Source organism: Arachis ipaensis, chromosome B5 (genome assembly GCF_059453495.1).
Source record: "Arachis ipaensis isolate K30076 ecotype BB chromosome B5, ASM5945349v1, whole genome shotgun sequence".
Taxonomy (NCBI): Eukaryota; Viridiplantae; Streptophyta; class Magnoliopsida; order Fabales; family Fabaceae; genus Arachis; species Arachis ipaensis.
Window position 1 is genome coordinate 116923390 of NC_142440.1, and position 14487 is coordinate 116937876.

General features: G+C 33.7%; 1 protein-coding gene across 2 annotated transcripts; it reads left to right on the plus strand.

Moving 5' to 3' along the window:
• Positions 1-4338: 4338 nt before the first annotated feature.
• Positions 4339-9271, plus strand: LOC107643791 (SLH domain protein). 2 transcript variants are annotated; one of them, XM_016347538.3, is made up of 11 exons: positions 4339-4885; positions 5056-5142; positions 5239-5412; positions 5821-5909; positions 6585-6673; positions 6779-6882; positions 6975-7077; positions 7170-7245; positions 7332-7437; positions 7911-8442; positions 9014-9271. In XM_016347538.3, exons 1-11 carry the CDS (start codon positions 4585-4587, stop codon positions 9105-9107), a joined length of 1755 nt encoding a protein of 584 aa, XP_016203024.1. In that variant the 5' UTR covers positions 4339-4584; the 3' UTR covers positions 9108-9271. The 2 variants fall into 2 exon arrangements, with proteins under 2 accessions (XP_016203024.1, XP_016203023.1); XM_016347537.3 differs by having other exon boundaries at positions 4355-4885; positions 8988-9271.
• Positions 9272-14487: the final 5216 nt, after the last annotated feature.

The following is a 14487-nucleotide window of genomic DNA, read 5'->3' on the forward strand; positions in this document are numbered from 1 at the left end:
AAGGCCCATGATATCAATGAATACTAGACACTCTAAGTAGCGACCAAATTTTGATTTTCAATTACAAGGAGAAGATCACTTTCAGTTTAGATTGATTAGGAAAGATTTGATTTGATTTTTATTTTGAATTTGAAAACTAGGTTTAAGTTAGAACATAAATAAGTGCTAGAATTCCTCCGAGGGATTTGCAGGGGATTTCATCGGTAGCACTTTACAATTCATCTTTGTTTTTGTTTCCACATCATGAGCAACTAATTCTTCTTTGTTAAGGTTAGGAGCTCTGTCTATTTGGATGGATTAATATTATTGTTTTTTTACTTTTAATTAATGCATTGATGTTTTATTTAAAAAGCAAATTTTCGTTCTTTATCTTAAGGATTATAATGTGTTAGAAAATAATTTTCATCTGACTTGAACTTCTCTATTACCTTGGAAAAGGTAATCATTGGAGTTAGCTTGAAACTTCTTTTCATAGTTCTTCAATTGTCTAAAACTAGTCTCAATAAGTGACATAAAATCAATTAGGGTTGGCCTTTAAGAATTGTGTGGCTTTAAACTAGAAGTATGCTTAACCTCTTATCATAATCAATTGATCAACAAATTGATGCTTGATTAGGTTAAAAGAAATTGAATCACCAAGGGATTGAGATTTGATTATTTACAGTTTGCCATGAATACATCTCTGCATGATCAAAGTAGATAGGAAGAAGTGTTTATATTGAAACTTAAACATCTCCAAGGCTTTAACATATTCACTCATATTATTTTCTTCTAATCATTCATAACTTGCGATCTTTTAGTTTTTTGTTTCAACGTTTAATTCCTCTCATACAAGTTTTCAAATTGTCTAATTAGAATATCTATTAATCATTATTGTTCAGTCCATTAATTTTCGTGGGAACGATATCCACTCACTGTGGTATTATTGATACGATTCGGTATATTTGCCGAGTTGGGTTTCACACCATCACTTGGCTCATCAATTTATCTTTAATTAATCAATCGTCAATTTCTTGGTCAACCGATTAACAAAAGAGGTTTAGCACAAAACTGATTTAGTTTCAATTAAAATTCAAAAGTAGTTCTAGGACGAATTATATGTTGCGTATTTAAACTAGTCCTAAAAAATTGAGAATTAAAAGAAAGACAACGTCGCACACTTTTTAAAATACTATTCCTAGTCAAATTAAAAAATCATGAGAAAGAGTTTTCAAGCAGTAATGTTGATATTAAATTTCCCAAAGTAATAAACAGAATTCAAAATAGAGTTAGCATATTTTCCAATACTACTAATTCTTTAAAGAATGAAGAACGAAAACTCAATCTTGAAAATAGATCAATGCATAACCTTAAAATAAAGTAATGCTTATTAATAATCCATGAAAACATAAACAGAATTCCTAACCCCTTAACAAAGGAATTAGTGACTCATGGTGGATTGAAACAAAGCAAAAGAAAAGAAGAAGAAGAAGGTGTGGTATTGGATCCGAAGATCCTCCCCCTTTTCCTGTGAGCTACATTCACTTATTTATATCCTAGGTTTACCTAAAATTTGAATTCAAAAGCTAAATCTTATCTTATCTTTTAAAAAGAATAAGATAACTAATAATAATAATTCAAATACTAATTAAAACCAAATGAAATCAAATCTTAACTTAACATAATCTTTTCAATCTTAACCGAATATACACCTCTAAGAGAGTGGACTTCAATTGGCATTGGGCTTGTGGCGTGGCATGCCTGGGTTTGGTGTGGCACGCCACTTCTTCCAAAGCTCCAGGACTTCAAGGCGTTACACGCCAGCTTGGAGAGCCTCGAAAGCGTTGCACACCACTCTTCTTTTGCTTGGAGGGTGTTGCACACCAGTTTTAGGCGTTGCACGCCAGTTTTTGGCGTGTAAGGGCATGTAACTTAAAGTCTTGGGCTCTGTTTTTGTGACTTGAAAGTTGATAGTCATGCGTGGCTCAAACTAAATGTCCACTATAGACATATGCATATCGTTTTAAAGCTCTGGATGTTAGCTTTTTAACGCCACTAGAACTCCCTCATTTGGACCTTTATAGCTCAAGTTATGATCACTTGAATACAAAAAGGTCAAGACTGACAACATTCACAAATTACCCTTTAGTTGTAAAATATAACTTGAATTCATAATAAATTTAAAACAACTCCAAATTTATTATTAGTCATGAAAACTTCATTTAAAATATCAAAACATAAAAAAAACTTTAATTTAAATAATAAAAAAACTAAAATATATATATATATATATATATATATATATATATATATATAAATTATTAAAGATGCCAAGGCATCAAATATGTTTAAAATATTTTATAAAAATTTAAATAAAAATAAATCATACCTTAATGTATTTAAGTATGTATTTAAGTATGAGATGTAATAATTGGGTTAAAAATTTAGATCTATAAACTCTTTCACTTTTGTTGGCAAATTATGTGCTTTTATGCTTGCTTTTCATGATCTTGTATTTTTTTTCTTTATCCAAATTTTATTTTTGAAAAGAATTTCAGCATTGAAATGCTTTTTTTGAAACTCTCATCATTGCATTTATTTTACTAAAAACAATAGGTGTCCAAGTCTTTCCATAACTAAATTTAATCAAATTATTTAAAAATAAAAATTTGAGCTACTTTTTTCTATTAGGTGTCTAAATCTTTTCATAACCAAGTTTAACTAAATTGTTTAAAAATAAAAACCTGTGCTATTTTTTCTTTTCTTTAACGATTGTCACTGCTGCTTCTTCTTCTTATGTTCCTTCTTCCTTTTTTCTTCTTTAATGTTGTTATCGTCGTCACTGCCTCCTCCTCCTATTATTGTTGTTGTTGTTAATTTCTTCTTCTCTTTTTTTCTTTTTATTCTCTTTTATTATCATTATCATCGTCCCATCGTCTTCTTCTACTCTTATAAATGTTTAGAAAATTAGAGCGCAGAAATTTTGATGCACAAACATAAATTTTGGTGTATAACACACAAATTTTAGTATACAACACAAAAATTTTTAAGGACCACATGCCCAAAACATTGACACCCAACCAATAAAATACGCATAACACATAATTTGTGTGAATAGCAAAAAAAATCTTGTTGCATAGTATAAAAATTTTGATGTGCACGAGGACTACATACCTAGAATATTGACTCACCTAACTAATAAAATACATTCGCAACAAGAATTTGTACTTGTGAAAAGATTTGTGTGTTATGTGCAAAAATATGTGTGCAATGCGTAAAAATATTTGTGCTACATCAATAAATTTGTATTATGTACAAAATTTTATGTGTTAGGATTCGAAAATTTGTGTGCTATATCAATAAGTTTTTGTTCTCTCCAACAAAAACTTATGTGCTACAAAAATGCAGAAAAAATAGTAATGATGTATACACGCTTTTTTTTTCTGCAAAACTTTACACCAATTTAGTTGGACTTAGTTACAAAAAGATTTGTACATGTAGCATCAGTCAAAATTAAATGCAATGTAGATATAATAGTAATGTCAATGATTTAAATAGTTGATAAAAATAATCAAATGACATGATAATTACACTTCATCATCATGATTTGAAAATTATACATTTGAAACCTTTCACCTACATTTTTTTGGGGTAAAACTCAGAATGAAGAGAATGTGACAAATGAATTGTTCACATAGATAGTAATATTGTTCAAAAATGTTTTTGCTCTTTCAAATTTAGGAGTTATCTAAATAAAATTGTAGAGAATATGTTAGAGATATGATTCTGTCATTATCCTCTTATTCTAAATTTTTAGTGTCTCAAATTACTATTTTTATGAGTTGTTTGATGCTTTGTTGCGGCATCATATTAATATGATGCTCTTAACCTTATATATAGTTAATATTGTAATCTTTTCTTTAAAAAGAGAAAAATTGTTATCATATTCTCATTAAACTCATAAAATTGAGTGATGAGGAATTAAGTAGATTGATAAGGAATTATTGTTGTAGGTTATTCCTTTAAAGTGTAATGTCTTGAAATTTGAGATAATAAGTGATCATCAAATAGATTTTTTAGACTTGAGATACTCTTAAACTCAGTTTTTAAAAATAATGTTTTTAGAGAAATAGTCTAAAACAAATTGATATATAAATTTTAAAAATTTGTAAAAACTATTGTATTTTATTAAACAATAGTAAAAATTTATTTGTTTAATTTTTTATAAAAATTAATTTGTCTAGTAAAATAAAATATAAAAAATTAATTTGCTGATCAAATTTTATTGAAGATTAAAATATGCTATTAAGAGTTCCTTAAAACTGATTTATAGAAACCAAGACAGAATTTATCCTCCTCGTGCACAACAGCAGGAGTGGGCCATAGTACATGGATTGGTTTGGTAATGCTTAATAGTATTAGATTCGATTATCCCTCTGGCTCTACCACGCCACCCCCGCACCCCACCAGCTGAGCAGCTGACCTTCACCTTCCCCATCTCCATTCTTATTTTCGAAGCGAAAACCAAAAACTCTGATAACAACTTCCCCAAAATTCCGCAAACCCAAACCCCAGACCCTAGCTAGGCCGTGTCCAAAAAATAAAATGTATTCTGCAACTTTCTCCCGTCGCTTCCTCTTCCACCCCTCCAACACTAACACTAACACCTTCTCCCGTCGCCACATTCTCTTTTCTTCAAATTCCTTCCGAACCCCATTCCTCTGCTTCTTACGACCCTTGCTTCCACTGCGCACAACCACTCGCTACCACCACCATCGCCATCTCTCCGCTTCCCTCGCCCACCACACCAATCTCTCCCTCTCTTGGCTCTCTCCCCCTGACGACGACGAGTTCCGCGGTTGGGCCTTCCTCGAGTATCCGGCCCAGCCCAAGCCTACCAACAAAGGTATGTTTCCTCCACCTCATCGGTATACCCAATTCTTAATTATGATTATCAATAAATTGCGACACTGTTTAATTACGCTTGAATTTTTAGTCGCTGTTAGTAATTTTAATAGTTAGGGTTTGATGGGGAAGAAAGTTAAGGTGTGAAATTTGGCGTTGACTTGCCTGTAGGGTTTCCTTCCTATGTGGTAGTAGGCATTGGGACTACGCTTGCTGTGCTTGTTGCTCTGCTTGCTACGCTCTCTCTATCAAGGAAAGGTAAACTCTTGTTATCTGAGTTGTTTGTTATATTGATGAGTGATGATTTGGGCAGTGAATTTCAATTTTTGAAGTCTCTGGTTGCGTGTAATGTAGGATTCAAGATTCAATTCAGAGATCCGATGCATGTTTTGCAAGGGAAATGGAGTACTGTCAAGATTCAAGATGATCGAAACAAGACTGCAGAGTTTGAGTCGAATAGTGAGAGCAGTTTGACTACCGAGGCAGCGGAGGAGGCTGTCCCTGCCTCTGTTACTGCCCCTGAAACGGGTACTTCTTCTAAGTATAGTTTTCCTGTCAAAATTACTGCGATGATATTCCTCTTTAATGTGATCTAAGGGCTAAGGCTTTAAGTATATGTCTCGTGTATGGTGTTGTTGATTTCTGCTATAACTGGGAAGCTATTCTGATTGCTATACTAAGATTTTTTATATTGCTTTCATTATTTAGAGTGTGTTTGTTTCAGCTTTTTTTTTCTGACAAAAGATTAGCTTTTTTATTAAAAAGATCACTTTTCACATATTTGTATAAATTTATAAAATAATCAACAGTTCCAATAAAATTCAGTTTTCAGTTTTTTTTTTCAATTATAAAAAGTTAAGAGATTTAAAATCACGTTGTGTATGGTGTTACCTATGGTGGTATCTTGAAATGTCCTAATGCCTTGACTCTTATCAGCAACACTGGAAAAGCTTGATCGTATTATAGTCCCAGTTTCTGTGGATGCTACACAAGAAGAAGCATTATTAGTCTTAAAGACTTTGAAGGTTGGTTACTAGAAGCATGATTTTTGTTATGAATCCAAGAGACCAGTGGTACTTACTGGAATGTGTTACTTGCCAATACAAGTGCAAAATTACTTCATTGTTCATGTAAAACCGTTATGGGAACTTGGAAGAACTTGAAGTACTTAATCATTTTAAATTAAACCATCATTAATGGGAACCTAGAGTCCTGGATGCATTTAAAAAATTGTTCAGTTATGCACCAAACCATGTCAGCTAAATATAAATTAAGATCCACAAATATTGTAAAGTTTTATTATTATTACCCTATGAAAATTGTGTTTTGAAAAGGTCAAATTCGACATGAAGTGTAATTAGTTACCTTTTTTAGTTATTAGTATTGAAATCTTGTAAACATTGCAATACTCATTTAAGTATGGTTATTGTTGTACTGATGTCTCTAGTGAATGTATGGTTATAAAGTGATAAAAATCAAGCAAGAATAGAGGCTAATATGCTTATAAAGTGATAAAAATCAAACAAGAATAGAGGCTAAGGTCCAGGGAAATGCTCATGTAGACAGTATGCGGGCAGGTGCTATAGTAATTTGTTATAAATTCATAAATGATAAGATTACACCCTGATTTAGAGTAAGATTTATCATGTGTGTCTATATTTAAACAGTATGAATATTGTGGACTTTGCCAATTTGTGTAGATAATTGATGATGATGTTGAAGCCTGTCAACTATGTACCAGAAGAGAGTTTGCCAGATGGCTAGTTAAATTGAATTCTTATCTTGAAAGGTTAGCTCCCGAGGCATGCACCGATTTTGAATTCTTCTTTCAAGAAAGATTTATTGCTTAAGCATGGCCTGACATCGATTGAAAGTTATTTCTGTGTCTTTCTAGGAACCCCAAACACAGGATTGCTCCAATTATATCACTTTCCGAGTCCGTAGTTACTGCATTTGATGATGTCGGTGTGGAAGACCCTGATTTTAGATCCATTCAAGGTAAAAACTGGCAGAACATTACTTCATATGAAAGTTATTTTTCTTACCTGCTGCAGAAGTTTGAATTTTTCCTTCTTAATTTGAGGTTAAAGCCTTAGCAGAAGCTGGTGTAGTCCCCAGCAAATTGTATTCAAACGATAATTCTGGTTCTGGTGGATCGAACAGCAAAGATAACATAAATTTTTGTCCTGATAGGTAAGTATCAATTTGTATGAAATCCATATTATACGTTTTATAATAGACATTCAATTTTCATTTTTACTGATTCAGATATATGTATGCTGCAGATTCATCTCAAGACAGGATCTAATAGACTGGAAAGCTCAGTTGGAGTATGAATTTTTTTCTGGAGTTACTGATCAGGTAGGCCGTTTTCAAAATAATAGTGTATGGAGTTTTGAATATATTCTGTTTGTCAGCTCTAAAAACCTGACTTGTTTACAGTCCAGATATCAATTAAAAAAGCAGGCTATATGGATGTGAAGGAGATCACTTCACCTGCAGTGTACATGGACATGTTGGCAGGAGATAGGAGTATACTCAGAAGAGTTTTTGGTATAATCCCTCAGGCGTTTTGTATAAGCACTGATGTTAATCTTCTTTTCTCACATTGACTATTACACAAATTTGTCAAGTATATCAGTTTTCCCTACAGTTTTATGTACAGTAAAATACGGTCATTTTATTTCTTTTGAGAATTTGAGCTTAGGAAATTGTGACATGACATAGATCACTAGAAAAGATTCATTATTTCATTTCATTGAAGATCATATTGCAATTTTTTTTGTTTACGTAGTTATACTCTTTTAAAAATGTAAATTCTTATGTGTTCTCGTGATGTCAACTGTAGAACAATGTAGAACTGTAGAAAACTAGAAATATAGTAAAAATGAGAGAAACAGCATTCAGCTCAGAATTTTCTATATCCAGCTAATGCTTACTCGCTGTCAATTATTATGGCTATGTAACTGAGTGCTAAAAATGTGTAATAATCATATGAGAGCTCTATTTTGAACATACTGTTACAGGACAGAGCAAGCGATTTCAGCCAAACAAACCATCATCAAACGCACAAGTAGCAGTGGCTCTGACAAGTGGCAGGATGAAGGAAGCAATTTCTGCTGAATTGTCAAGAATAGAAGCTGAGAATTCTGTCAGGCGAGCTGAAGCAGAAGAGATCAGGTTTGAGCTGCTTAGCCGAGGAGACATACAGAAGTTTTGGGATCAGAAATATAGTGAGGAGAAAAATCGAGGTGTTGATCTAGAAAGGATTTATCATGATGCAGTTAACACTTTGGAGGAAGAAAAGAGTAACCAAGATAAGATATATGCAGAATATTTGAAAGAAAAGGCGGCGATGGATTGTCAGAAGCAGCTGCTACTTAATTTAAAGAAAGAAGTTGATGAGATATCAGAAAGGCTTGCATCAGAGAGAGTCATATATCTCGATGAAAATCAAACTGTACAGAAGTTGCTCAGTGATTTAAAGTCCAAGCATGAAGAAATACTTGACACCAAGTCCACACTGGAAGCTGAGAAAGAAGCTCTTCAGATTCTTAGGTAATTTATGACTTCCGCCTTCCCCTCATACATATTACCCCACTATTGTCGTGTTTAAACTTGTTTATGTTCGAAACTCCTATTTCATTTATGGCTTTATAAATTACAATCTCAAAACTTGTAAGCTTTGCAAAGCCAGAGAAAGAGAGGTAGGATAGTTGGTAGTGTGCAATCACATTTCTAATTAGTTGTCATAATTTATTTATTTCTAGTGCTATTCAGTTGTTTGGTTTTGGGGCAACATTATTTGAGGTTAAAAAATTTTCGTTTACTTGGCTACATATATTTTGAGTTTAACTTTTTCTTGAACAAAGCATAAAATTTAGAGTAACGCTGGTGCAGAATTTGCAAAGGGCGATGGTTAGGTTTCTGGCATTAATGTTGCAGCTACCATCTCTTGATGAAACTAAGTTGTTTCTCTTATACATAAAATATAGAACAGAGCATTTTAGAACTTTGATTTGATGCACAAATTAGTTCTGAGTTCTGCTACAATATTCATGGTATAAATTGTGATTTCTATTTTGAGTTGTATGCGGTGACAGTCTGATGAAGAGAGCAAATGTTGCAGATCATGGGTGGAGGATGAGGCAAGAAGAAGCCAAGCTCGCGCAGCTGTTCTTGAAGAGGTGGGAAGAAGATGGAAATGGGATGACCAAGTTTGAATGGGTACATGTTCTGTGAGAGTGTAAATTACTATAATTCTTCTGTTTGCTGAAAGCAGAAATTCATTAGCTTATCAAATTCTAAAGAAAGAACTTTGCACTTTTTGCTGTGTTATCATGTCTGTATAAGTATATCAATATGCAAGTCATTTGCAGGGTTTTAATTGTGGGTCTTTTGTTTTAGGCACGGCCAGTCGCTACGGCTTTGTTTGGATATTGTTTGGATATTGGAAAGAAAATCAAAGCAAAGAAAATAAGAAGAAAGAAAATAAGAAGAGAGAAAATAGAAAGAAAAGTGAAATTATTTGTGTTGTTTGGATAAAGAGAAAATAGATGGAAATAAAATAGAGAAAAAAAATTTTTTTATTTGGATGGAAAGAAATGTGAAAAGAAAGAAAATTATAATAGTATAAAATTACATTAATACTTTTATCTATATTATATGGAAATTATAATTTATTAATAATAAAGATAAATGTGTAATTTTATTAATGTTTGTTACATTTTTCATTTTCATCTCATCTTTGGGTGAAAATATTTTAGTGGGTTTGACATTATTTTTTTTTTTCATTTTATTTTCTCTTCTCATTCCAAAAAAAAAATCACTTTTTTAACCATTTTCTCTTTTTTCATTTTCTTTCCCTTTAAATTCTTCCAATCCAACAATGTGCTTTCTCTTGGCTATTCAAAAAATAAATAAATAAAAATAAAAAGGTAAGAGACAAGAGGGGAGGGGGATTACAGTTGTATTCTGTTATAATATAGGCAAGTGGGTGATGTGATTGAGGAGAATTCTAGTTACCTCGTCTTTGAATATGTTCATTGTCTCCATACATTGCTTTGGAAGCAGCATGAGATTTCATTTCTACTGTAATTCATTTACCCTATATTTCTGCTATTTGATCATGCTAAGTGAAGATTCTCAATAGCCTAGAGAAGGGGAGTGAATTTATAGTCTTTTTTAAATGTGAATATTTTAATTTTAAATTGGATTTAAATTAGAATTTCTGTTGAGTTTGCAATATTGATTAAGCAGGATACAATTTTATTGTCTCGTATCGAGTGAAAACAGACATAAAGTAGGAAAAATAAATGACACAGTTATGTATTTTGGTTCAATTACTATGTGCAATGAGATTTACATTTAGTCTCCACCATAACTGTGGTAGAATTTTCACTATCTTTCTCAAAGTTAACAACCACCAATTTCAAGAATTCTACCAAATCCTATCAAGACAAACTCCTAGATTTTCAACCACTAAGTGCTCACCTAACTTAGCAAGGGAATCTCATCTAGATCATGAATATAAAATAAAAAACAAAAGAGATTGAAAATAATTTTCTGGCTTTTTTCCATGATTACTCTATTTGACTTTTTTCTCATTGACTTTTACTAATACTTCACATATTTGCCTTTTTTCCGTTGAATGAAAAACAAAGAATGATAAAACTAAAGAACAGAAAATTCAATGTAAAACCATGAAGAAGGTTTAGCTCAAAAGCTATGAAGACCCAAATATTGTACTTACTCTCCTTGCTTCAATATCTGGCCGTTTACCTTTTTAAATAAGAGTAAAGCTTCCAAAATTTGAGCTTGGTTGAACATCTTTGACTTTGTTCTTCTTCTCCAAAAATTAGAGCCGAGACGCAGATGAGAGATGTGACAACAACAGTGATTCATGGCTTGTAGAGTTTATCTCTTATCCGAAAATGTGCAGCAAAAAGAAGGGTAGCTTCAACAAGCTAGAGTTCTTGCACAAGAATGGGACTGTTATGCTGATATTTCTTCCGATTCAACCTTTGATTTGATTTTTGCTTTTAGTACCAACATCTGACTTTTTTTTTCCTTTTTTCTCTTTGATGCCTAGGCTTGGTGATTACCTTTTTCATTGTGATGGAACCCTAATCTGCACATACCTTTTTACTTGTGAAACTTTTCATCATTGATTTAAGGTTAGTCACGTGGGTTATAATCAGAAGAGAGAAGAGTGTTTGGATAGAGTGTTATCGATGTGAGAGTGTTATCCGTTACTCCTTTTCAGGCTTCTTGTATAATACTTCCTTCAATTATACATATATACATATTATAATTCCATCTTGAGAGTCGTACCACCTTATTATCATTGACTTATGACTCGAGCATAAGGATTTGAATATTAGGGTGTTACACTATAGTATCAGAGCAGTTTGTCCTCGTGAGCCTGAGGGATGGACTGCTGATGCTTCAATGCATACTCTAAATTGTGCCATTGCAATTTAGAATATCTAATTGATATGTTTAGCATGAAGTTCATGAGTATAATTTTAAGAATTTGAAACACTTTAACTTGAGATATTGAGACTGATCACTTTGCTATCGCTTGTTTGATGTGGATAGGACCTAAATGATGACTCGTGGGCGTGGTCGAACCCGTGTGTGAGGAGAAAATGCGGAAGGTACATCGGGGAATAACCAAGCCGCGCTCTTGGCTGCTATGACTACCCTTGTGAACGCGATGCACACAAACACTACAGCTACTAACCAGGCCATGGAAAGAATGAACAGGAATGGTAACGGACTTGAAAGAAACTCAGCTGATGAAGGTCTGATGACCTTGACAACCTTTCGAAGGTTAATCCTCCAATGTTCAAGGGTCGACTGATCCGACGGAAGCCGATAATTGGTTCTAGGTGATAAAAAGGGCAATGCATGCGCAACATGTACCTGAGAGTCAGTTGGTGGAATTCGCTGCATATCAGTTGAGAAAAAAAGCACAACACTAGTGGCAAGGAGCTCACCGTCTTCTGCAGTAAGGGAATGGAGATGAGGTGATTACCTGGGAGATGTTTAGAGGGGAGTTTTACAAGAAATATTTTCCAGGCTCTACAAGACAGGCTAAGGAATTAGAGCTTCTAAATTAAAGCAAGGATCAATATCGGTAGCTATTTATATGAACAAATTCTTAGTGTTGTGCCATTTCTCGAGGGTTTGTCAGGGTGCTCCTGAAGGGTGTGAGCGGTGGAAGTGTATGAAGTACCAAGACAATTTGAGGAATGATATCATGGAAGTTGTGGTGCCTCTTAAGGTTAAGAGTTTTACGGAGTTAGTTAACAAGAGCCGAGTGGTGGAAGAGTGCTCCAAAAAACTTGATATGGCGAGGAGTGACCGCCGAGAGTCCAATCAAAGGAGCAAGATAAGGGCTTCGCGGCGAGGGGCTTAGCTTTCAAGAGGAGTGGGTATCCACCTCAGCTTTTCCAAGGTCGGAACAATTACCGAAGAAATGACAATCACACAGAAAATGGTAAAGAAAAATAGGTGGAGGCTACTTCGGATGATTTGAGGTGCCAAATATGTGGGAGATACCATTCGGACCAGCCATACCGAACTGAGTTAGGACTGTGCTATCGTTGTTGGAGACTACGGCATATCTCCCGAGATTGTTCATACAGGAAAAATCAAAGAAAGGGCTGATCTCAACAAGGTTGAGGTAATTGTGAAATTGACAAGTATAATTAAAATTTAGCTGCTTGACATAATAATGGCGTGTTGTATTCGTTTGTAATGTAAAGCTAAATTGCAATAAACATAATTTTCAAATGAACTATCGATTGATGGCTTAGATTTATTGGGAATAGAGGAGGCTTGTAAATGGCATTGGTATAGTTGGAAATAGAATTAGAATGAAAGTTCGAGAAATTGAACAATTGTGTAGAAATTGGAGGATAACTAATTACTAGGAAATTGATGTTATAGGTTTTGGATAATTAGGATGTGATTTGGGAATAGACTGAGAAAGTTTAAAAGTGAGCCTAAGTTTTTGTGATCCGATAATAGAACATGACGTGGATGGATAATTGGATTCTTGGTGGCTGAAAATCAGAGTGACACAGCGGAAGCTTGCGGGAGCATTGACATAGTATGGTTGCAATAAGTAGTAAGAGATGGTTAGAAATACTTTAGGTTTGAATACCTGAAAGGTTCACTGGGTTAATGTAGATAGTGATTTCTAGGTAATTGATTTTGATGGTGGCTGTGAGATTATATTGAATCTGAAATGGTTACAAAAATGATTATAATTGTGTAATTGGTTCTGTGATAAGTGAATGCAAATTGTAGTGTTTGAAAGATAAGCATTACGATATTTGATCATGATGACTTTGGCTTTAGATTGAATGGATAATGACTGATTTTGAAAGACGAAATTAAAAAACGTTGAATGGAAAGTTCTAACATCTTCTTGAGGTTGAATAGAAGGAACCTGTGAAGGATGGTGAACTTCGGCTTAGTGGAGGTTCTTTTGACATTTGTTAGGGATTTGAAAAGTTTTGAAAATTCTAAGTTAAGATTTCAATTGGAAGTTATAGAAGGTTTAAAAGAGGTGAACTTGATATTAGAATCGCTATTGAGAAAGACCTAGAGAAAGCTAAGAGTGAACTGGAGTAGACTTAGTGCCAAAAATGGAGTTAATTCAATTGTAGAATTTAGGAGAGAGAATTATCGACTCAGTTGCGGATTCTCACTAATCCTAAGAACAACTAAGATGCATCGTGGCCTAAACACGGATTTAAGGCAACAAAAATTTTGAGGGCAAAATTTTAAATAAGGTGGGTAGGATGTAAAATTTGGTCAAACCATAATAATTAAGTAATAAATTAAATATAAGCGAAAATGATTTGAAAATATAGCAATAGTAATTTGACAATTTAAATATGATATTTAGACTTAGTGGATTTTTCTGAGTCAGAAAACATAATTTTCTGCGTAAAAATGCGCACTGAAAATTGGACCGGCAGTATTGGCTGAGATATGTCCGGTACTGCAGTTGAGAAAATTAATTATGAATGAGAAAAATTAAAAAGTTAAAATTTGTAATTGAGATGGTAAAAAATAATTTAAACGCACCTTAAAAGGATAATCTTAAAGGTTATGGCTCAAAGTCGGGACAAATGGGCCATATATGTGAATCGGGTGGGCCTAACCCAGCATATATAAGCCATCATTAAGGCAAATTCAGCTCATTACAACACATAGAGAGGGAGACTGCAGTTAGGAAGAGAGAATGAAGAACCAAACCCTGACCCTCATTCGATCTTTAAACCACCATAACTTCCTCTTCAGTGCTTCGATTGACGAGCTGTTTACGGCCACTCGTCACTCTCACCCTCTTTGATTCTATCTAGGTATTATTGCATCTCTAGTATGAGCTATTGATGAGTTTCATCAAATATTTCCACGGGTTAAGTATTTTTGGGTGAATTTGGCACACTTTGAGGACTTAAATTTACTTGTGGAACTTTTGGGGTGAGCCTTAGAGTGAAAAACTCAAGTGTTGGGCGTGAACTGCCGTCATCAAAGCATATTAGCTATTTTGATTTCTGATATGCACGCGTACACAGAGGT